This window comes from Medicago sativa, chromosome 7, assembly GCF_051527215.1.
Source record: "Medicago sativa cultivar Bolivia chromosome 7, Bolivia_mono, whole genome shotgun sequence".
NCBI lineage: Eukaryota > Viridiplantae > Streptophyta > Magnoliopsida > Fabales > Fabaceae > Medicago > Medicago sativa.
Window position 1 is genome coordinate 88,289,267 of NC_140755.1, and position 25,167 is coordinate 88,314,433.

The window sequence follows — 25,167 nt, forward strand, 5'->3', positions numbered from 1 at the left end:
ATATATATTTACTTATGCTAAATTAAATAATAAAATAGATAAAATTCATGTACCATGTGATCCAAAAAAAGTTCAAATTTAGGTTTGTATATATAGTTTATTAAAGAACATTTATCAAAAGAGGTAAACTCTTTAAGTTATACTCCCTCCGGTCCTATTTATAAGAGAAAATTAGGTCAACAAAAGTTAATGTATTTGGACTGAATTTTTAACTAGATACATTAACTTTTGTTGACCCAAGTTTCTCTTATAAATAGGACCGGAGGGAGTACTTAATATTTTGAAAAATTAGTCCCTTGTTTTTTAACATGAGATACCAGTGCACCCAAAATAAGTGTACCATTGTACTCTCTGAGTCTCTGTTATATATACAACATGTTCTTTATAGGATAAGTGATGACCTATTCCTTTTGTTAACAAGATATTGAATTTCTAGATACGATAACAGAGAAGACACAACAAAGGTACAAAATTTGCTTTCAATTTCCTTTCTTAGCCACTCTGTCTAATCCAATGTTCTGGGTTCATGAGTGGATGTACCCCTTTTTACCCTCTTTTTTGCTTTCACTTGCTCCGTAAATGAAGGTGTCTTTATCTCCTCTATCTCTTTCTCTTTCCCTTTCCCATACCCTATCAATAAATCTTTGAGCACCAACCAAAACCTCTCCTTTTTTATTCCCCATATGAGGGAAAGTGGATTTAAAATATATGTTTGGATTGCCGATTAGATCGTCAGGATCACTCCGAGTCATCACAATTTTAACAAAAGCTACAATTTAGAGCTTCCACAAAATCACATGTGTCATTGTAATTTTGACAAACTCATCGTTCATTCAAACATTTCACTTTAAAAAAAAAAATAGTTTAGACGTTCTCAAGTAGAATTAATTTTATCTATGTAATTGATTTTAACTTGAAGATAAAATTTATAGGTTTTGCCTCTACAATTAATTTATAGCCTCCAATATATATTTTTTTGGTCAAGTAGCCTAGTGACTAGAACTCACATAATTTAATTGTGGAGAAGTGGGGTGTCCGGGTTCGAACCCCCGACCCCTGCATATAAAATGCAATATCTCTACCAACTGAGCTAAGCTCACGGGAGCCTCCAATATATTACTACTACTTGTTAAACTCAATTTTACATAAATATATTCAAATATAAATCTTTTCACATTCATTTCATTTTTATTTACATTTCAAAAGTGCAAATAAATGTTGATAGGCTTAATTTCAATGTAAAATCTCGTTAAAGTTAATTAGTGTGAGTATTTGAGTTTGTAGTATAAAGAGAAAAAAGACATTGTAATCCCAAACTCATTAAATCTGACATTCTCTTTGGAAATCATGCAAGGATGGATTAATGGGAATTATATTGATATTGATGTGGTTTCAATCACCATCCCTGACATTAACTGATTTTCAGTGGGATGTCTAGGGAATTTATGTGACACTTTTGATGACAATCATAAATGCAAATTTAGGAAATGGAGGATTTGTTGCCTGAAATGGCTTAGCATTTGGTTACTGTGGTATGACTCCATTGCTCTTGGTTAGATCAAAACCATATCCGTTCATAGATTTCAGTTGTACTGATTGAGATGAGTACAAGAATGCACATGGACTATGCCCTAATCCAACCTATGCATGTGAGCCCCGTATGCCACGTTCATGGTGATTTTTGGGAGTCTAAAGTCATTGGGAACATTATTTTTCATAAAGTGAATTAACATATCTGATACTCATGAGTGAATGTGGGGTGATTTGCTTCGTTGTGGGATCCAACTCTTTGATATTAATATGAGTAGTAGTAAAAGAAAAAATTGTAAACAGAATACATTATAAGCTCAAGGCATATTTTACGGATCAAATTACACAAAATCTACTATTGGATTGAAAGTTCATATTTTATACATCATTCATGTAAAAGTTTGCACGTATTATTTCAAGTAAAACTAAAATTATTTCATATGTTATTGAGATCCACCAAATTAACGATGATCAATAAAAGCATATATAAAACATTTTTTTTTTGTTACAAGCATATATAAAACATTAATCTTGATGAATTTGATTAACATGTCAAATGATTTATATTTGCATTAAAATTTTTATGATTGATTTATATTTTTCTTTTTTGTATTAATCTTTTTAGTAATTTTTTATTATGTATTTATATAATATCGTATATTTGTTTTCAATTTTATACATTTAAATCCTCACATTTTATACATTTTCTGTTCCTTCATTTAACTTTTTGGGCAGTTTCCCGTTGTACACGCACAAAAACTTATCTCAGTGTCGTTAACTATAAGATCTAATTTAAAGTGAAAAAATAAAGGTATAATGTTAGTTAGATCTATTTTCACCCTCTATATTCATTTATTCATTTTTTTTTTTTTAAGTTTTGTCCCTATATAATTTGGAATTGGGCTCGGCCCAACATGAAGCTGGTACTCTTTGGGCTTTTTGAAAGGGGCTGTTGTGAGTTTTGAAGAGGAGAAATCCCCCCACCCACCCCTCACACACCCCTTGCGCGTTCCTCGCTTTCTCAAAAATGTATCTTCATTTTTAAATTTTAGGGTTAAATATGTTTTTGGTCCCTATAAATATGTCAACTTTTCGTTTTAGTCCCTCTAAAATTTTCCTTCAACTTTTAGTCCCTATAAAATTTTCAATCACTACTTTTGGTCTCTATTTTTAATTTAATTTTTGTATTTTTTAATGAAATTGTGCAGAAATGTGTAAAATATTCTAAAAAAAAATTCCTAAAAAAAATTAGAATTTTTTAACAAAACACAAATTAAATATGAATTTTTAACCTTAAAACATATAAAAATTCATATTAAATTCATGTTTTGTTAAAAAATTCAGAATTTTTTTTGGAGTGATTCTTATAATATTTTGAATTTTTCTGGAAAATTTTATTAAATAATATGAATTCTGTAACACCCCATAAATTCTATATATTTTATATATGTATCCACCTTAGAAATTACCTTAATTTATTAGTTAGCCATTATTCTAAATATATATTTTAAAATTATTGCCAAGTGTGTCAAGAGATAATAATCATGAATCAATTGAGAGTATGTTTATTGTTTTCTTTATAACATAAGTCATACATAATATATATTTATGATAAGTATGTACACGCCTACTTTATGCTTTTGAGAGAATATATTATATAGTTTATTGATAAATTAATAGAATTGTATTTTGTTTTGTAGAATTGTATTAAAAATATAAATAATGACCCGAGTTGGCCCAAAACCATTAGTATATATTGAATCAAAAAGATTATTAACTGACCTGGAAGCTATATGAACAAATGCAGTGAATTTGCGCCGCACACCGGTAGCAATATAGCTTTAGAGGATAGTGAATTTTAACCCATGAAATTGTTGACTAATGCTTTCAGATTGGATCAAACTCCATTACTCTAGCTTGCTTGAAATTAAACCGTTTCCCTTAACTTCGCTAGTTCGGAACCCTATTTCTCGTGTCACCTATATATTTTCATCGCTAGAGGCTTGCTTTCAAACTTAGTAAAAAGAGTCTAACCGGAAGATTCAAAAACCAAGCATCTTTTGATTATGTGAAAGATCACGGGGATAAAGCACCAAGGACGTGCTACTGGAATAGACCTTGGAACAACCTATTCAAAAATTGTTGCTAATGGAGTTTTGATGGTCCGCGAAATCTTCAATCCAGGTATGGGGTGAGAGAGAAGAGTTCGAGATCATGAGTGTAAATTAATTGGGATGAACGGGAAAGCCGTATTTCCCAAAGTTCATTCGGGGCTCACCGCGACGGTTGTAGCCCTTTGAGAGAATAATTAATTAATGTGCAAATTTAGATGTGGAAGGTTAAAAGAAGAATTAGAAACATTATTAAGGTGTTGCTTGATTTAAACTATCTGAATATGTGGTATTTGAAGTCATGGATAAATTTGTGGGTGCTTATGCTTGATTTGCTGCAACTATTTAGATGGATGACTTATTTAATGATTGATATAGATGTGATGTTATGTATAAGGAGTTGGAATTGTAGTGGCGCCGTATGCCTAGTATAAATAATAGTTTTTTTTTTAAGTGATTTTATAGAGATAATAATTGAAATTATTCTTACTATCTTTGAATGTGTTTGAAATAAGATTTATTCTCCTTATAGATGTGTCTTGGATACCATAGTGCTAAATGTATTATTTTAAGATGTGTAAATGAAATATATTATTTGACTATGTGATATTTGAAGATGTATATGATTTAAAGATGTGGTATGTAAAGATGTGATATTTAAGAAGTATAGTTGATGTATTATTTGACTAAGTGTAATTTGTGAATTATTTGATGATGTGAAATTGATGTGTTAATTGATGATGTATAACTGAAGTGCTATTTAATGAAGTGTATTTGATAATGATGCTATTTAAAGATGTTGATGTTTATCGTTTGATGTTGTTGACCATCAATGTCGTAAAGTTGTAAGTGTCGGTCTAAGTTGTGAAGTCGTAAGAAGTTGTCCAAATTATTGGAATCATATAAGTTGTTTAAGAAGTTCAAGATGTCTAAGTTGTAGGAGTTGAGTCCATTGCATACTCATTAAAGTTGGGGGCTTTAGGCCCGGCAGCCTTTGTGCTCATTAAAGTTGGGGGCTTTAGGCCCGGCAGCCTTTGTGCTCATTAAAGTTGGGGGCTTTAGGCCCGGCAGCCCTTGTGCTCACACTACGTTGGGGGCTTTAAGCCCGGCAGCTTTATGCTCACTTGTTGAGGAGCCTAATTACGCTCATATATGTTGTTGAATGGTACCACATGCATTTGCATATCAAGAAGTTTCACGATGATTTAAGTTGTTAAGTTGTTAAGAGTGCATTGTCAAGTTCAGTGGTGTTGTCGAGTCAAGTTGTTAAGTTGTAATGTTTTAACGAATTACTTTGTGATGTCTATTAATGTAATTGTGTGAGACGATGAAGGTGATTATTTGTTGATGTCCTTATGAAGATGGTTATTGGTGACTACATGTGTTGTGACTAGTTGGAATTGAATTGTGACATTGTGTTTGTGAAGTTTTTTTTTGGTCCTTAAGTTGTGATGATATTTTCTACTAATATAGATTGAGATGATATAGTATATTGTTCAAGGTTCTAAATATTATGTTTGTGATGTGAAACGACTTTGACTTAATTGCTTACGTGTTCTTCTCATTTTTTTTATACTATTACATGTTCTCGGAACTCACCCCTTCGTTGTTTGTGTTTGCTGGCTTGGCCCTGCGGTTGCGAAACCGTAGTTATATAGGTTATGAGTCTTGGAGTCAAGTGCATGCCTTTCATGAGGACTTGTCTTGTGTCGTCGATTATTTTGGGGAAAAGCACCGCTCTGATAGTGACACGGGAAAAGGGATATGCTTACTTATTTAATTTTGTGCAAGAAAACCATTGTCTATGATGTAAAATGAAATATTTTCAAAGGAAAAAGATTCGATGTTATTATTACTATAATGTTTAATGAAGTGAAATATGAATTATGTTTGTTATGAGTCAATGTGATATCCTAAATTTTGTGGAAGAATTCCTATATTATTAGAGAAGTTTTTATTTGACACTTTCCGCTGCGAATCAAACTCTATTTTTAATTAAATAATAGCAATAATTATCCTTGGGATTTAGGGTGTCACAATTGGTATCAGAGCAGGTCGATTCAATAAGACTGTGTGGGTCATGCGTCAGTCATATTCATATTGTGTTTGTGTATGTCCTTGTTAATTGTGTGATCGTTTGCTCACTATAATATTGTCTTTTGTGCCTATGATTCGTTGTTGTGTGTTTGATGATGTTGTAAAACTGATGTGTTTATGTCTGTTACTCTTTTAGAAGACTTGATTTAATTTAGTAAATGTTTCTCCTTGTTGCTCTTGTTGAACATGCATATGTATATAGTAACAGAATGACATATCTTGTGTCTCGTGTTATGTGAGGGTAATAAGGAAATAATATTAGTTTTACTAGAAGTTGTGCCTTTACATCCTTTTTATACCGTGAGTAGTGGTTGTAACAATCCAACACTGTTTATTTAATTATTTTTCTTGAGCATTTTTTTGTCACAAGCTTTTATTTCTCAAAGTCCAATAATTGTTCCCTTAATTGATTCCTTTATGTATATATAATATACCATGTTTATTTCAAACTTATTTGTCCTTGCAATATAAGGGGGGAAGTTTTTTTTGAAGTTTTATTTTGTCCCACTTGCTTATTTTTGTATCCTTTTGCTTAATTGTTTTGCTTCTTTTCTTTTCCAGATTAGACGAGTTCTGAAGTTTATGTTTAATTTTTTTTTTCTTCCTTTAAACTTATTACAATCTTTTAAGTTTGAATGGTCCTTCAAATTTTGTAGGTTTTGTTCATGAATAATTTTAGCCTTTAATTTCTGCAACCGTACGTCTATGACTTTCATATCTATCTATTTATTAATTGATATGTCAAAGTTGCTCCTGTTTTGATTAATCTCCATGGTATTCCTATTCCACCAATACATGATCTTTCCTGTTGTGTGTATGCATGAAAGTTCCCTTCATTTTAATTTTTTATTTCATCCATGAGCTAAGAGTGCATTGCCTTGACAGGGAAAATCGTTTGTATCATTAATGTATTTTTATAATAACAATGAAGTTACTTTGACTAACATGTAATTTTTTTTTTACTTTATTTTTTGTTTTGTATGGAACATTGTAGCTATAGTTTACTTTGTAGATTGTGTAAACTTTTCCTTAAGTGACTTTTATGAGAGTACAAACTCTAGATTAGTATTTTTTTTTTTTTTTGAGCTAGTGATAAAGTATTCTCTTTGTCGAATGAATTGTGCATACTCTTTGTCTATGAAACTTACTTTGTTAAAATAAATTATAAAATAGTTAGTGTAAGTTCTCGCTAATTTTTTGTGACGGGAATTTAGTTTTAATTATAAGGGTGATTTATTTTTAATTTTTTATATTATTTTTTTTAAAAAAAAAAACAGAGAGAATGAAATGTATATGTATGAATTAAATGTTAGTTCATGTGTGCCTATTTGTATGTCACTTTATCATTAGAGAGAACCCTTGATCATATTCTAGTTTCTTTATTTTAGTTGTGTAGTGATAAAGTTTGAGGTACGTAGTAGTGATACTTATATATTTAACTTGAATTTCACTCTAATTTCAATGCTCGTAGTAAATCTTAAATAATATAATGTGAGAAGTTGTAAATGTATAATTGTGAGTTATTGGTGCTCTATTTGGTTCTCTATTTGTTGAAATTCATAATTTATGTTTGGGTTATAGTGTATGTTTGTTATGAGTGGAACTATGATTGGTTGTTAGCTCTTATTTTCATCTACTCGTTTGTTGTTGTCATGAATTTAGTTGTTTAAGCTTGCTGTTGGGGCTTTATGGCTGATTTATTTGTTTATGTGATTCTTTAAGTTATTTCTTTCATTGTTGGGAGTCTTTAGAGAAAAACTTGCTTGATTTTCTGTTGTATTATTGTGAGGCTTAAGACAAGTTAATGTTTCAAATGATGTATCGTTTAAGATATTCAAGCAAGAATTAAATATATTTTCTCTTGTGCTCTGAATTTCGAGGACGAAATTCTTTTAAGGGGGTAGAGTTGTAACACCCCATAAATTCTATATATTTTATATATGTATCCACCTTAGAAATTACCTTAATTTATTAGTTAGCCATTATTCTAAATATATATTTTAAAATTATTGCCAAGTGTGTCAAGAGATAATAATCATGAATCAATTGAGAGTATGTTTATTGTTTTCTTTATAACATAAGTCATACATAATATATATTTATGATAAGTATGTACACGCCTACTTTATGCTTTTGAGAGAATATATTATATAGTTTATTGATAAATTAATAGAATTGTATTTTGTTTTGTAGAATTGTATTAAAAATATAAATAATGACCCGAGTTGGCCCAAAACCATTAGTATATATTGAATCAAAAAGATTATTAACTGACCTGGAAGCTATATGAACAAATGCAGTGAATTTGCGCCGCACACCGGTAGCAATATAGCTTTAGAGGATAGTGAATTTTAACCCATGAAATTGTTGACTAATGCTTTCAGATTGGATCAAACTCCATTACTCTAGCTTGCTTGAAATTAAACCGTTTCCCTTAACTTCGCTAGTTCGGAACCCTATTTCTCGTGTCACCTATATATTTTCATCGCTAGAGGCTTGCTTTCAAACTTAGTAAAAAGAGTCTAACCGGAAGATTCAAAAACCAAGCATCTTTTGATTATGTGAAAGATCACGGGGATAAAGCACCAAGGACGTGCTACTGGAATAGACCTTGGAACAACCTATTCAAAAATTGTTGCTAATGGAGTTTTGATGGTCCGCGAAATCTTCAATCCAGGTATGGGGTGAGAGAGAAGAGTTCGAGATCATGAGTGTAAATTAATTGGGATGAACGGGAAAGCCGTATTTCCCAAAGTTCATTCGGGGCTCACCGCGACGGTTGTAGCCCTTTGAGAGAATAATTAATTAATGTGCAAATTTAGATGTGGAAGGTTAAAAGAAGAATTAGAAACATTATTAAGGTGTTGCTTGATTTAAACTATCTGAATATGTGGTATTTGAAGTCATGGATAAATTTGTGGGTGCTTATGCTTGATTTGCTGCAACTATTTAGATGGATGACTTATTTAATGATTGATATAGATGTGATGTTATGTATAAGAAGTTGGAATTGTAGTGGCGCCGTATGCCTAGTATAAATAATAGTTTTTTTTTTAAGTGATTTTATAGAGATAATAATTGAAATTATTCTTACTATCTTTGAATGTGTTTGAAATAAGATTTATTCTCCTTATAGATGTGTCTTGGATACCATAGTGCTAAATGTATTATTTTAAGATGTGTAAATGAAATATATTATTTGACTATGTGATATTTGAAGATGTATATGATTTAAAGATGTGGTATGTAAAGATGTGATATTTAAGAAGTATAGTTGATGTATTATTTGACTAAGTGTAATTTGTGAATTATTTGATGATGTGAAATTGATGTGTTAATTGATGATGTATAACTGAAGTGCTATTTAATGAAGTGTATTTGATAATGATGCTATTTAAAGATGTTGATGTTTATCGTTTGATGTTGTTGACCATCAATGTCGTAAAGTTGTAAGTGTCGGTCTAAGTTGTGAAGTCGTAAGAAGTTGTCCAAATTATTGGAATCATATAAGTTGTTTAAGAAGTTCAAGATGTCTAAGTTGTAGGAGTTGAGTCCATTGCATACTCATTAAAGTTGGGGGCTTTAGGCCCGGCAGCCTTTGTGCTCATTAAAGTTGGGGGCTTTAGGCCCGGCAGCCCTTGTGCTCACACTACGTTGGGGGCTTTAAGCCCGGCAGCTTTATGCTCACTTGTTGAGGAGCCTAATTACGCTCATATATGTTGTTGAATGGTACCACATGCATTTGCATATCAAGAAGTTTCACGATGATTTAAGTTGTTAAGTTGTTAAGAGTGCATTGTCAAGTTCAGTGGTGTTGTCGAGTCAAGTTGTTAAGTTGTAATGTTTTAACGAATTACTTTGTGATGTCTATTAATGTAATTGTGTGAGACGATGAAGGTGATTATTTGTTGATGTCCTTATGAAGATGGTTATTGGTGACTACATGTGTTGTGACTAGTTGGAATTGAATTGTGACATTGTGTTTGTGAAGTTTTTTTTTGGTCCTTAAGTTGTGATGATATTTTCTACTAATATAGATTGAGATGATATAGTATATTGTTCAAGGTTCTAAATATTATGTTTGTGATGTGAAACGACTTTGACTTAATTGCTTACGTGTTCTTCTCATTTTTTTTATACTATTACATGTTCTCGGAACTCACCCCTTCGTTGTTTGTGTTTGCTGGCTTGGCCCTGCGGTTGCGAAACCGTAGTTATATAGGTTATGAGTCTTGGAGTCAAGTGCATGCCTTTCATGAGGACTTGTCTTGTGTCGTCGATTATTTTGGGGAAAAGCACCGCTCTGATAGTGACACGGGAAAAGGGATATGCTTACTTATTTAATTTTGTGCAAGAAAACCATTGTCTATGATGTAAAATGAAATATTTTCAAAGGAAAAAGATTCGATGTTATTATTACTATAATGTTTAATGAAGTGAAATATGAATTATGTTTGTTATGAGTCAATGTGATATCCTAAATTTTGTGGAAGAATTCCTATATTATTAGAGAAGTTTTTATTTGACACTTTCCGCTGCGAATCAAACTCTATTTTTAATTAAATAATAGCAATAATTATCCTTGGGATTTAGGGTGTCACAAATTCTACATATGAGTTTACTTTAAAAGAGGGACCAAAAGTGAAGATTGAAAATTTTATAGGGACTAAAAGTTGAAGGAAAATTTTAGAGGGACTAAAACGAAAAGTTGACATATTTATAGGGACCAAAAACACATTTAACCCTAAATTTTATGTATCTTGATTTTTAAATTTTATAATCTGAAGCATATTTAATTTTCATTTAGAAAGGAGAAAATGAGTCACGATTCAACAAAAGCTAACTGTTTTTTTTATATAAATATTTTTGTACATCTACATTTTAGAATTTGAAAGCGCCATTTACAGGATTTGAACCCCTCTTATGACAAAATGCAATTCCATAATTTTTTTCACATTCGACTAGCTATGCAAATGCAATTTCAAAATGCAATGTTTGCTCAACGGGTTTGGAAACACTTAACAAATTCAGGTACCTTAATCATTGGACTTTTCAAAGCTAAATATTTATGTAGAGGTAGACAGGTAGTTTTCTTAAATCAAATACGGGTCATAACCCAAACTACGTTTGGAGAAGCGTTTGGAGCGAACGTAATATTTATTGTTCGTATAAGTTACAAATTTCTTAAATCAAATACGGGTCATAACCCAAACTACGTTTGGAGAAGCGTTTGGAGCGAACGTAATATTTATTGTTCGTATAAGTTACAAATGGTGCATAAGCTTAGGGCATAACATTTCAGTTTGAGATGGTGATTGGTTGCTTGATGGTTCATCAATATGTCAACCTTGTCATCTGGATTCATGAGTAATGAGAGAAGATGGAATGAATCTTTAGTTCATGACATTGTTGACGGTAATACTTCTAATAAAATTCTTCAAACTCCTATGTTTGATTCGATTATTCAAGATAAAATAATTTGGCGGTTTAGAAAAGATGGAATTGTATTATGGTTTCAGTGGATTTGGGTATAGCTCATGAACTCATTTGAGCTCCTCGCTTCAAACTAGAACGAAGGAGAAAAAATTAAGAGTTAAATATGTTTTTGGTCCCTATAAATATGTCAATTTTTTTATTTTTAGTCCCTCTAAAAATTTTCATTAATTTTTAGTCCTCTAAAAGTTTTCCATCTTCACTTTTGGTCCCTCCTTTCAAAAAAAAATCATATGTAGAATTCATATTTTTGAATAAAATTTTGCATAAAAACTCATGATATTATAATAATCACTCCCAAAAAAAAAATTTAACAAAAGATGAATTAAATATGAATATTTATTTTTGACGGTTAAAAATTCATATTTAATTTTTGTTTTGTTAAAAAATTCTAAAAAAAATATTAGAAAGATTTTTACAATATTCTACTCATTTCTGCATAATTTCATTAAAAAAATACAAAAATTAAATTTAAAATATGGACCAAAAGTAGTGATTAAAAATTTTATAGGGACTAAAAGTTGAAGTAAAATTCAAGAGGGACTAAAATGAAAAGTTAATATATTTATAGGGATCAAAAACATATTTAACGCAAAAATTAATATAACAACTAACTACCAACATCTGTAATTTTAAAAAAGTTACAATTGATACATTACTTCCTATGATGCATAGGTACGGGTACAGTACCCGGTATGGATACGGGTATCGGTACGTAATACAGCAAATATAAAAAAAATGAAGGTACGGGTACCTTGGTATAAAGCATCAAAAAAAATATTTTTCAAGTGAATTACTACACTTCTATCATCATTTTGCTTGAGAGTTTTCCTTTTTTTTTTACATCTCTACTATTTTCATCAAAAGCAAGAGAGATAATTAAAATACAATAAAAAAGCAAATAATCTTGGTTATTTTTTCACAGCCCGTTTTTGCTGCACCAACTACGACAAAACAACTAAGTAAAAATAGGTACCGTTTGGTACTTAGGTACGAGTACCATCCGCACAATGGCGGATCTTGAGTTATTTTCTTAGGAGTGCCAAAAGTTTGTGAATTATATATTCAGAAATCATCAAAATTGTTAGATTGGTTTGGTGGTTGATTTTGCTTGATTTGCATAGTAGAGGCACCAAATGGAAACATAACATTATTATGATGCCAAATCTGGTATATATAGAAACCTTGGGGGTACCATGGCTCCCATGGATCCCAAGGAAGATCCGCCACTGCATACTCGTTACGGGTACGGGTGCTTACTCGGTACCGGTATTTCTTCATGTTTGGAGTACCCATGCTTCAGAAATTACTTCCCACTTCCATGTTAATGGACATAGAAATTTAATTCGGAAGGAAAAAATTCCACAGACATTAAGGAATGAGTCTACGGTTCGATGGAAAAAAAACTCCAATTGGGAGATACAAGTGTAATTTTGATGCCTAAAGTTCGTAACAAGGTAGGCATTGGTACTTGTACTAGGGACCACCAAGGTCATTTCATTCTTGCTAGAATGGAATGGTTTTCAACAGCTCTTGATGTTGATCTATGTGAAACTATTGAATTCTTTCTTGCTCTGAAATGGGTTCGAAAGTTGCAATGGCTAATGTAGATTTTGAATTTGTTTCTAAGGGGGTGGTGGATAAATTTTACAGCAAGAAATTGTATGTCTCTGAATTAGGTGACATTACTAGTGATTGAAATCGTATTTTCAGCTCTTAAAACGACATGAAATTGGATACAAGTGTAATTTTCATAACATACACATGAAATTTAAAGAATTATATAAGTTATATTCGAAGTAAAGATGAAGACTTTAAGGCTTTCTAGAGAATGACGAGACTAAATGAATTTTTTAGGAACAAAGAAAGAAAATATGAAACAATTGAAATGCAAAGGTATGAGGATGAATTCAAGATGAAAACAAGAGCAACAAATCCTTGATAGTGGTTGAGAGTGCACAAACAAATCTGTATGAAATTACAATGAGGAATCAGAAATTGGGACTCTAGTTAAAGATTAGGGTCTTTTATAAATTGTAAACAAAATCACACTTTCTTTTTCACGGTTAAGGAGTTTAGTTAAGGATTAGTCCAATTAATCCTTCAAAAAAACTCAAGTGTTTCATGTCTAATATATTGAGTAAAAAAAGACTCATTATATAACATCATACATCATGTAGAGATATGCTATATATCCTGAAGGATTGTATCACGAAGCGGTCGCGAAACACAACTTAGCCAATTAAAGTTGTGCCTAGCCGGAAAACATGGGGTTGTGGTCTTATAATTTTTTTAATTAAAGGGTTTAGTGGAATGAATATAAAATCCGACGAACATAAACCTGCCAACTCATTTGTTAACCCATTCACGATAATGAATTCGCTATATCTAACATTTCCGCTTCATATAAAGTTCAAAAAAACATAGAAACCAAACAAGCATATATTAGAAAAATTTAAAACGTATGGGGAAATCATGAACTTCCGTTTGAAAGAAAATAACCAGTTCCAAGTGTTGCACTCTTCTTCCAATTTGTGAAGCAACATGAAGTAAATCACCATTAACAAACTTAATAAAATAAAAAAGAATCCAACAGTTCATTAGATAGAATAATTACATACAAACTCATCAATCCAAGTACTTGCACAAATTGGAAAATGCTAATCTTCAAATAAAGCTAATACTATATAGTACTATTTTACAACGCCAAAGACAACAGCACCATTTTCAAGTACTAGTAAGCATAGTAAAGAAATAAAACAATCCCTTAAAATTCATTAAACCATATGGTAGTATTATTTAAATTTTAACCCAAAATACAAAACATGATTACCCCAAACAAGTAACAAGTCTTCCAACTCATTGAATCATAAATGCAACAAGAGAAGCAAACAGTGAAGAAAACAGGATCATCCCAGAAATAGGCAAAGCAAATCCAGTTCCAGTCTCCAATTGTGATGTGGGTGCGATCTCTGAATCTTGTGCAACAATGTTTGTCACGCCAAACAAACCTATAACCATTATCAACATTAAAAACTGAAATGCAGAGGTACCAAATGTTGCCATTTGCACAAAATATCTTATGTCACTCTAATGGAAAATGAGACTGAAAAGGTTATATTGGTTGGGAAAATGAATTGTACAATGAGAGAGTCAAGAGTTGAGCTATATATATATATAGAATTTTGTTAGGTGTACGTTATAAGATGATTATTATTTTGAAGTTGGTAAGTGGTACATTAAACATCAATCATGCTTAATGTAATTGTATGGCTTTTGGATTAAGGCTTTTATATTGGATTATTGCTTTTTAGGGGTAATTTAGTTTGGAACGTAATATTTAAATACACGTTTTGTCCGAAATTCCTTATCAAATGTCATGTTCATTCTTGACCCAAAAAAAAATGTCATGTTCATTGTTTATGTTTTTGGTATATTTATTTATTTGTTTGTACCAAGCTTTTGCTTTATTACATTTTGATACTCCACAAGACCATTCAAAGCTAGTACGTGCAAGGTGGCATTGTGTACTCAAAGAGCATCTTACGTTACACTTTAGAGGAACAATCTAGGCCCTGTATATTACTACTACTACTAATAATAATAATAATAATAATAATAATAATAATAATAATAATAATAATAATAATAATAATAATAATAATAATAATAATAATATGCATTTCTATTTGGATGTTTTCATCCTGCAAGCAAATTTGATGTATAAATTTGAGTAAATTATTCTTGTTGTACCTAGTTTTGCAACAAAATCGATCGTGATATTAAACATGCACACTAAATAGCTATGTATGTAACCAAAAACTAAATAAAGAGATATGTATAAATTTACTAAAATCACTTTTTTTATCAAGACTAAAATCACATTTGATTGTAGGCCAAATCAACTTTGATGCAATTCAACTTAAAATCAACCATCGTTATAATCTTAATAATAATAATAAAAACAATTAAAAATCGTGTACCAAAAAAAAAATTAAAAATCAAACAGACACAGAATTTATCCTATATAGCTTAACTTGTGCCCTTAAATAAATTACTTGAATTTAACTAGCAATATTAGTAGTCGCTTGTGAGTTAATGGACGTTTTAGAAAAGAAAAAGACACAACTTGGCATGCTATCATTTCTCGATTCATTGTAGCTGGTGAGAAATCACTTTCAAGCTAGCTGAATCACCCTTGTCATAGCAACGGTTCAGAGAAGCTAAGTCTATAGTATGGTGCAAATATAATGTCTCTGTTGCTTCTTAAGGAGAAGAATTCAAAATTCTAGCTAGCTTCAATTGGCAATTGAGGAGGATAGAATTTAATGATATGATATGATGGATAAAAATATCATTACCAACAGGACTGTATTTTGTTGACTCTTGAATACTATATGTACCTATTTTAGGGATGGAACAAGAAAAAATATATATATTTACTTAATATGAACTACATTAGTCAAAATCATGATCAATGTACTAGACCCTGTAAATATATATATAGAGAGAGAGAGGCTGGTATCTAGTGAATTTAACTACTTATTGTAGGAAATTTGTTTTGTGAACTGGATAGCTAAATAAAGTAATCAGAGACATCATTTTGACATTGAGGGTGCGTTTAATGGTCAGGATAGGGAGACAGGATATGATACATTAATCATATCCTGCTTAAATCTTATGTTTGATGCACCAAAAGGATAGGATAAAATAAACTATTTTCCTATCCTGACTTTCCTTTGTAATTGTTATCCTGAGTATAGGCTAGGTTAGAAATTATCCGATGGGATTAGATGATCATTCCTTATTTATTATCCTGATATTCTGTCATTTTTACAATATTGTCGTTTTTAAAATAATGATAGCATGTATTTTCTATTATAATTAATAACATTCCATTTTTATAATATTTAATTAATTATGAGAGCAATTTTTTCATTTAATTATAATGATATCATGTTTGTTATCATGTGCGCATCAAACACATGATAGGATTAATGTTTATCATGTCCTTATCATATCCTATCTCTATCCAGCTTTATATCATATCCTGCCTCTATCCTATCCTGACCATCAAACGGGCCCTGAAGGTTTGAAGTTATAATGTCACTCCTAAAGATTTGTATTTTCATCTTTTTTATCATCAATAAGCATGGAAATAAAGAATGAAATTTTTGCTATGATATATGACATATTTTGTGTATCACAAAAAATCAGATGAGATTGAGTCGAACAACTTTTCTTCCTAAAACTGGTTTGATATCTTATTTGCAAATTTTTAAGTTAAAACTTTTTTTAATTTTGACTCAAAAAAAAATCTGTCTATTAGAATTATTATTCAAATTTTAAATTTGTTTTGTCCAACGCACACCCTTAGTAACTAAAAATGGCTCAAATGAAGAAAATTAATATTAGAAAGTGGAAATATTTCAAACCGGCTACTTTTATTTTTATTTTGATAAAATAAAATTCAAATTGAAACCAGATATTCTATATTAGACAAAAAATAAAAAGAGAATGGTGAAACTCAAGAAATCATGAAACAAAATAAAAATCTAATTTATGTAGGCATTTGAATGGTTCTAGTTAGTTCAATTACAACTAATCTAAGCATAGCTACCAAGACTTTGTCATTGTTTTTCAGCTACAAATATGTTGATTAATAACACATAACACATATAAATCACACAAAACCTACTAAAAAAAGTCCTGAAACCTTGCAAAATCATACACTTAATTATTCATTCCCAAAATAAGTGGCATTTTCCCAAAAATAAAACAAACCCTCCACTTTAAAAAGCCCATCACACTATCCCTCATATCACCAAACAAGCAAAGGCAATACAAGAAATAAAAAACCAAACACCTTAAAAAAACAAAACAAATAAATTCATCATGAACATGAGGAAGGTGACTTGTGCTGTTCTTATTGCTGCTGCCTCAATGAGTGCAGCTTTGGCTGCCACAGAGGTTCCTGCCGCTGCCCCTGCCGGCGCTGGCGCTGGCACTGGCGCTGCTGCTGCCCCTGGTCCAAGCAGTGGTGCCTCAGCTGATATTCCCATTGTTGCCTCCTTGATTGGTGCTTCTGTTGTCTCATTCTTTGCTTTGTTCCACTAAGCTACATATCAAAATGTGACATATATGGGAAAAGGGAATGATGAAGAATGATGTAACTGAAGGAAAAAATATATATTTATATTAAAAATATATTGATGATGCAAATTGATTAGATATGTATAACTGTAATATGTATCTCTCTTAAATAAAATATCAATTTGTTTCGTATATTTTGCAATTGCTTTCACTTTATAATTTTATTATATATGTTACCTTTAAATATGTTTATGGTTAGTTTTCCACAACGTGACGAACTACCATTCGAATTTCCACAAAAAGAGATGTGTGCTTTTTGTTTCTGTCGACTCCTCAAACAAGATTCTCTTTGGTAGGAAGATGCATGTGGGTTTGCAAGGGAAAAATGAGTAGTTTGTTTTTTCTTCTTAATAAAGGATCAAACTTTTTCATATACAAAACATGATCTTGGTATCAAACCAGGAAATTCATACTTTACATTAATTAGCAGGATAATGGAATGATAACTTGGGATATATTTTCTCTCAAAAAAAAAACTTGGGATATATTTGATTAAAGGTGTCACGTTTTTTATCAGGTGTTTCTATACATTGTCATCCTTTGTGTTTGAATTCTCGATAGTGTTAGAATTTATTTTGAGCATTAAATATGATGCATGAGAGCTTTGATATCCATTTCAATTGCGCAGAGGATATCAATTTACATGAAAAAAGGGGAAGAAAGTATTTTGTTTCCTATCAAACGTCATTTTAATATAACCATGAATATATGTGGCCTATAGGCTGTATCCAACCTAACAAAAATAATTTAATTAGTATAACCATTTAGCAATAAACTATTTCCCATTCTTCAATCATCAACCAAGCAACAAACTCTAATGAACAAACTTATATGGCATTTGAAATACACATTTCTTACAACAATGAAAATAAATTAATGATGAGACCCTCTCATGATAAATTAGGTTTCAGGGTTAAACTTTTGAGCAGATATAAGGCTCTTTGTCAACCATATTGCCGTTTCTCTTGATGATACAGCTTCTTTTCCAAATGGTCTCAGCACACCAGCAAGCTCTTCAAGTTTATCTTGTTTAAGTAACTGAGCACATAACTCAAGCAGAGATTCCAATGCATCAGCTCTTTGATGGCACGGACTATCCAACTCATTATTGATTGTTTCGTCACCATCATCGGCACAATCTGTTGCCGTGACTATACTCAATGAAATGCCATTTGGTGTTACATTAGTATCTTTCTGTGTGGAGCAAATAATGTGTTGTTTTGCTATGCCATCATCCTTAACTGCAAGTCTATCAGTATTGTGATTATCATTACTCTCACACAACAAGTCGTTCATATGTGAGCCTTCTTCCGTAAAGGTATCAGGGTTTTCATTTTTTTTCAAGTAGTCTACAGATTCAGTAACATGTTCAACCCTGAGAGGATTCATAATTAGCGTTGAACTTTCCTCGTTCGCGGAATTGTTTTTGTCAGTGCTTCTATTGCTCGCACTGGAAGTAATTGATTTCCTGAGGTCATCAAGTTTGGCATCTTCCCTATGTGCTTCAGCATTATCAAAGCCTTTGCCTGAGAAGGTATCTTCAACTTTGGTGGTCTCTGCATCAAATCTTTGTTCTTTTTCATGCAGAGAATCTTGTGTGCTCTTTGAGGTGATCCCGGTGCTAGTTATTTCCCTTGCTGGTCTAGTTTTATAGTCCTCCTTGCACACACTGCAAGTAGTTGATTCGGATGTTGTTGACCCATCTTTTGAGCCGCTAATACTAGTAGAAGATTCGGTTATGTAGCTCCTAAGATAAACCATCTTGGTCTCAAGGTTGTCTTCTGTGCTGGTTGAGATTGTTACCTCGCCATTGTTAGGAAGATTGCTTGTTTGTACATCACCATTTCCCTCAATTGGATGAACCCGTTCCAAACGATTGACAAATCCCATTTCTCTGTCGTAATGACCCTTGCCACCACTAGATTTGGGAGATCTTTTTGTTTTATCCTTTGAGTTAACTAGGGGATATATTGGAAGAACATTAGATGATGCATTCTGACAGCGAAGAACGTAAGGTTGTAAATGTGGATGTCTTAGCAATTCGGCAGCCTGTCAACAAAGAGAAGCAGCATTAAAATCAATTTTTTCGTCCAAATTAATCACACAAGACAGGATCAGTTGAACTCACTGTTGGTCTATGTTCTGGACTTTTCCTCAGCATGCTCTTGATAATTTGTTTCCTGTTACAAGTGCATCACCTTTCAGATATATCATTTTAATGAAATATTAAAAAAGAGAAGGGGAAAATAAAGGGAAATGCTAACATGTGGCCTTAGGGCACTTCTTTAGAAGTCTAAAGAGGAAATTTCGTCTTGGAAGCGATGCATTCAAAACATTAAAAGTTTAAAACGTAACTTTTTCTACATAAAACTTCCACTTTTGAATCCTTAACAAGGCACTTGTTAGCGAGACCCGAAAATAAATTATGAAAGTATAAATGAAATTTTTGGGAAGTTTTGTTCGACTTAAATAGTTGTATTAACTTAGAGGGAAAATACCTAAATCATTGGCCAAAAGCTCTTTAAAAAAATCATAAAGGCAGTGTGAAAGAGAATGGTTTGGATAGTTACTTACAGTGTAGAAGAATAAACAATTGGCAGCGGAGAAATGGAGGATCTGTTTATTTTATTGATAAGTCCAGCCATGTCCTGTTTTATAAATTCACTAATTTGTTAAATTATTTTTCTAGTTTAAATTGTATTGAAGAATAGGAACTATGTTTCCATTAATAAAACTTAACTCATGTAGATGGTTCAGGTTCTTACCGGAGCACGAAATGCTGGTTGATGTGCAGCAATCTCAAACATGCAGCAACCTTTACACACAAAAAAATACCATTCTTAAACATCATATATCATAAGGCTTAGTCAATTTGAATAATACATTCATGGTCCTTACCAAGAGACCATATATCAGATTTATAACCATATGGTATGTCTGCGAGGAGCTCAGGACACATGTAATTTGGAGTTCCAACTACCTAGACAAGGTATTAGAAGAATGAAAGTATAATCAGGTAATCAAAGTAGCATTAACATTAAAATTAAGAGGTTCAAATTCAAAGAATGAAAATTATAGGATGATAAGCAAAAATATCAGCTTAGTTACTGCAAGCTGAAAAGCATCAATTACTTGGCATGACAGTACATTGCAATTGACAAAATACGAAGTTTCATGAAAGAAGCATTAGATAAATGCTAACATATTAAATTATATGAGCATTACCGAGGAAGTGAGGTCTTCTCCATTAAGTCGCTTTGCAAGACCAAAATCACCTGTATGATCACACAATAAATACATTTCTTTAGATAACAAAGCACGTTGAAGCCAAAAAATTTGAGCTTTCAAAGGATAATGCTACATACCGAGCCGAATATTGTTGTCCTTGGTGAGGAATATGTTGGAGCACTGAGAATTTACATTGAAAGTGCATTGAGTAAACATCACATGAAATTTATATGTATTGAGGATAAGAGGATATGCAATACCTTGAGATCCCTATGGATTACACGGTTAGAGTGCAAGTAGTCGACAGCTATCAACAACTGAGTTAGCCATTTGCAAACCTTCTGCACTTGAAGTTGGCAATCCAGAGTGAGTTAGGAATATTCATAATGAAATATTAAGGAATGGCAGATTAAATTATTAATTACCTCCTCAGGAAAAAATGATCCTCGAGCTTTCTTAATACTATCAGCCCTGCTCCACAAAGAATGCAGGGTTCCATGATTAGGACTTCATGTCATGTTAATATAGCTCTTTTGTATTTCATCTTTTATCTTTTAAAAAACATGTTCAACTCCCAAACTCTTGAATGTATGAGTAGTTCTTCCCAAAATTAGAATATGATTAAGATTACTAGTGTTATGAAATGCACATATAAATATACTCCCTCCATCCTAAATTAAGTGAGCCTTTTGCACATTTCACACTTATTAAGAAAAATGTATAAATGAAGGAGAGATGAAAATGGTTTTAAGTGCTCTTTTCAAGTATTGGTGCATTTACCATTATCATAAATGTAAAGTAGAATATATTGAATTTGGAGTGATGAAAGTAGTATTAATTAGAGTTATAATTGGAAAAAAGTAATTAATATTGCATTGAAAAGTGCAATGGGTCGGTTATTTTGGTACAATATTTTTTCACAAAAGGCTCACTTATTATGGGACGGAGGAGTATTTCTCTATCAAAGCTTCTATGTTTGAGGATACCATGGTCATTGCAAACCACTTGACATCAATCAACAAAGACACCTCCCACATTCTCTATAGTATGTGTTAACTACAAAACATGTTTAATACAGACATTCAAAAAATATTTAGGGTTTTCTCAACATCTTAACCTTTTAGGCTAGGGTTCAAGGAGATCAACATCCCATTATTTGATCCTTATTAAAAAGCTTAACCTTTTAGATAAACAAATTTAGATGTAGACTGCTAAAGAACCTATTTTTTTCCTTATAAGAATAATTAAATGCCAAAAGGCTTGAATCCTTTATTCATGCAAGAAAGAACCAGTATTACTAACAAATATTAACTTTACTTACATGTCACCTCCTTCACAATAGCCAGTTATAATGCATACATGATCCTCCTACAGAACATGAAATATCAGAAACATGCTTATGAAGAGGGATAAACATCGGGAGAAATTGATAAATAGCTTTTTCTTTTAGCAAGAATTTTGATATATATATATATATATATATATATATATATATATATATATATATATATATATATATATATATATATATATATATATATCGATAAAGTCATCAAACCTAATTTTTCATCTCTATATGAATGTAGAACTGAAAATAAAATAAAAAATAAAAAATTAAAGAAAAGGGTATTTTCCTACCTTCTCCACCCAAGCATCTCTGTAATCCACAATATATGGGTTATTCAGTTTTGCAATCAGATTCATCTGTAATAGAGACGAACTGTGTCATTTTTATACAAATATACGGAAAGTAATCATTCAAAATCAGCTTAATGCAACCTCGTAGGACTGACATCTGAGGAATAATTACTAAGAAAACCATCTTACTTTTATTAAAAACACTATATTGAGATGGTGCTTGGTTCCATGACGTCTCATATCGACCGCGTTTACACTTCACAGCATTTCATGAACATCATAATAGACACACACACACTCGAGCGCGCGCACACTCTTCTATGGTTTGATGAGTACTTTAGACAATAATGAACATCATAGAACGTGCCAGGTTTTTATTAATTCAATGTGAGTTTACTAAAGTCATTCATTGGTCATGTTTTTGCAGGCAATGTTGCTTTTGAATCAACTACATGTTCATATGACTGATTTCTTTGTAGTAAGAAAGTAGCATAGTCAATGATCAAATATTCACAGATCACCATGAAAATGTATACAACGATACTGAGAAGTACAAATAGATAGTTAAATTGAGCACATTCATGCAAGCATCATCTATGAGGACACAAATTCATTGGTACAACTTATTCTTCTAAAACAAATAAAAAGAGTGTAGAAATAAGACTAGTAATGTAAGTAATTTAGGGCTTGTTTGGATGTCCTTATTTGAACTTAACTACTGACATAAGCAATTTTTGTTCATAAGCTGTTTTCAGCTTATTTTCATTCGCTCTCCAAAACAACTTGACTTTCTTTAACCTCTTGTCATAGAAATAGCTTATACATAAGCACTAATATGATAAACACTTATGCCGTAAGTTCTTAATTAAGTTGTTTATCCAAACAGGGCCCTGGTCCAAAAGATTTGCATCTCCAATTGTTCGGAGAAATGGAGAATATACTAATTAATTAAATAAAATAAAATAAAATAAATAATTGTATGGTGGATAGTGTGTATATGCATTTAGTGAAAGGATATGATATTACACCAACCTCTTGGTGTGCTGTTCGTTTGAACTTCTCTGTCTGCTTAGCCAATCGAATCTTTTTCAACACATACCTACCAGTGATTAAATCATGGAAATATGAATAACCAAATTTCCAAGCCTTTCCAACAATTTAACATCAAAATCTCAAACCAGAACAAAAAAACTTCAAAAATTAAAACTTTATATGCTGGGATGTCCATTATTTAGCCAAAAAAAAAATCAATAATCAAACACTAAAATCAAAAAAAGATTAAATTTTTCTAAATGGGGTTGTCCATTTCCACAAATTTTCTAATGTTGCATTGTTTAAGCAATTAAGGGAAAAAGTTAAAAGTGAAATTGAGTTACCTCTTCTTCTCAGACTTATGAAGAACAAGAAAAGCAGCACCAAATGCTCCTCTACCAATTTGTTCAATCACTTCATACTCTTCCATCTTCTTTGACTTCATCACACTATTCTCTATCTCCATGGAAAATTCCAGAAGCTAGAAAACAAAACAGTGAACCACTGAAGAAGCAGATCCTAATTAGCTACAAACCCAATTCAGGAAATCAAAGGGAGAAAAAGAAAAAATGTTTTTTTATGGTAAAGTATGTGTGAGTGTGAATTTGATTACCAACCCTTTCTACCCAAATTTTTCATATAAATGATGTAATTGAAGAGTACTGTTATAAACTTATGAGCATTAATTTGGGAAAAAATAAATAAATGTTTGAGGAGTTTGCTATAGGAACATTGAATTGAATGGTTTTCACAAGAAAGATGAGTAAAGTTACATTCCACAGTTATGACAATAACTACCTCTCAAAGGACTCAATGAGAGAGAGGGGCAAAGTATAATGTATCGCTTGGGTTCAACTTTCGTTGTCTTTGTAAGACTTGTAAGTTGTAAGACTTTTTTGACGAATAATTTCTAAACATTATTTTTCTAATGCTCGCTAATTCTTAAGATTGCTCTGATTCTGGTGAGTCCTGGAATTCGGCTAACACAAACTTTATTTTATAAACAAAAACAAAAAAAAAAAAAAAGTAGAATATATCACTACCAAGAAAATTGAAAGGTGAGTCAAAAAAATAAATTGAAAAGTTGATGACTTACCCAAAAGAAAGTGCAGAGAGAGGTAGGTTTAGGTGAATGGAGTGGAATGGGAACAAAACAAAGTCAAATGTGTAAAAGCTAAATAGAAAAGGAAGAATAGTGTCACATTTATAAATACTTTATATTATACAATTGTTGTAGTGGTGAGTGTATTATCATGAAGAAGATGAGGAATTTAAAGGGGACAGATAGGAAAGAAAAAAAAAAATAAAGCAAAAGTCTTATTTGGTTGCTTGTGTTTACAGATTCACAATAAGGAATGTTCCTAACACCAGGTTGTGATGTCACAGTCCATGTACCTTAATAAACAAAATCATCAAAATTTGGACATGAGCCAATTGCACCAGCCAATAGCACATAAATATGCTCTATGTCCATGAACCTTCAATCACAACACGTCGAAACCGATAATAATTTTAAGAGAAAAAAAGTAAATTAAAGTAATCGAACGTAACTATGTGTCAGTGATGTGTTGGTTCCGAACACATCACGCTTACATCTATCGGACACGAGACTTGCTTTCAATCTAAACTATTTAAATAACATAAAATAAAAGTTGTGTGGATTTGTGCTCGTGTGATGAGCTGGCCAACAACCTTACTGGTCCAAGGGCAACTTTTTTTTTATTTGTTTAACACCTAGAAGACTACAGCATTCTTTGAGGTGAAGGAATTCTTTTTAGTATTGTTTTTGATGTATTGATATGGTGATAGGATAGGATCAGCTTTGAGTTAATTTTAAATTGTGAATGTTAAAGATGCTAGTTTATGCTAATCTGTTGTGGGTCAA

General features: G+C 31.6%; 2 protein-coding genes and 2 long non-coding RNA genes across 13 annotated transcripts; 3 read left to right on the plus strand and 1 right to left on the minus strand.

Moving 5' to 3' along the window:
- Window positions 1-3,353: 3,353 nt before the first annotated feature.
- LOC146909855 (uncharacterized) lies at window positions 3,354-5,496 on the plus strand. The gene is made up of 2 exons (XR_015018957.1): window positions 3,354-3,714; window positions 5,292-5,496. It is a non-coding gene; the product is annotated as an uncharacterized LOC146909855 (long non-coding RNA).
- A 2,558-nt stretch (window positions 5,497-8,054) lies between these two features.
- LOC146909856 (uncharacterized) lies at window positions 8,055-10,157 on the plus strand. Its single transcript, XR_015018958.1, has 2 exons — window positions 8,055-8,415; window positions 9,953-10,157. It is a non-coding gene; the product is annotated as an uncharacterized LOC146909856 (long non-coding RNA).
- A 6,881-nt stretch (window positions 10,158-17,038) lies between these two features.
- LOC146909857 (arabinogalactan protein 23-like) lies at window positions 17,039-17,518 on the plus strand. Its single transcript, XM_085729848.1, has one exon. It carries the CDS (start codon window positions 17,127-17,129, stop codon window positions 17,346-17,348), a length of 222 nt encoding a protein of 73 aa, XP_085585974.1. The 5' UTR covers window positions 17,039-17,126; the 3' UTR covers window positions 17,349-17,518.
- Window positions 17,519-18,147: 629 nt separating this feature from the next.
- LOC146909858 (serine/threonine-protein kinase Nek6-like) lies at window positions 18,148-24,527 on the minus strand. 10 transcript variants are annotated; one of them, XM_085729842.1, is made up of 15 exons: window positions 24,379-24,527; window positions 24,081-24,272; window positions 23,627-23,763; window positions 23,283-23,349; window positions 22,251-22,316; window positions 21,934-21,980; window positions 21,038-21,083; window positions 20,873-20,953; window positions 20,750-20,792; window positions 20,610-20,659; window positions 20,283-20,364; window positions 20,150-20,199; window positions 19,959-20,032; window positions 19,513-19,564; window positions 18,148-19,433 (listed from the first exon to the last, which is right to left on the minus strand). In XM_085729842.1, the coding sequence occupies exons 3-15, from the start codon at window positions 23,746-23,748 to the stop codon at window positions 18,285-18,287; spliced, it is 1,929 nt and encodes a 642-aa protein (XP_085585968.1). In that variant the 5' UTR covers window positions 23,749-23,763; window positions 24,081-24,272; window positions 24,379-24,527; the 3' UTR covers window positions 18,148-18,284. The 10 variants fall into 10 exon arrangements, with proteins under 10 accessions (XP_085585968.1, XP_085585965.1, XP_085585966.1 ...); XM_085729839.1 differs by having other exon boundaries at window positions 23,627-23,786; XM_085729840.1 differs by having other exon boundaries at window positions 23,627-23,809.
- Window positions 24,528-25,167: the final 640 nt, after the last annotated feature.

Excerpts from the sequence above, each read along its gene's own strand:
- LOC146909857 (XM_085729848.1), top strand. The coding sequence starts at position 17,127 with ATGAACATGAGGAAGGTGACTTGTGCTGTTCTTATTGCTGCTGCCTCA.
- LOC146909858 (XM_085729841.1), bottom strand. The coding sequence starts at position 23,748 with ATGGAGATAGAGAATAGTGTGATGAAGTCAAAGAAGATGGAAGAGTAT. Across the intron at positions 22,317-23,282 it reads AACGAACAGCACACCAAGAG|ATGAATCTGATTGCAAAACT; the intron begins GTTGGTGTAATA and ends TCTCTATTACAG. Across the intron at positions 20,660-20,749 it reads GGACAACAATATTCGGCTCG|GTGATTTTGGTCTTGCAAAG; the intron begins GTATGTAGCATT and ends GTGATCATACAG.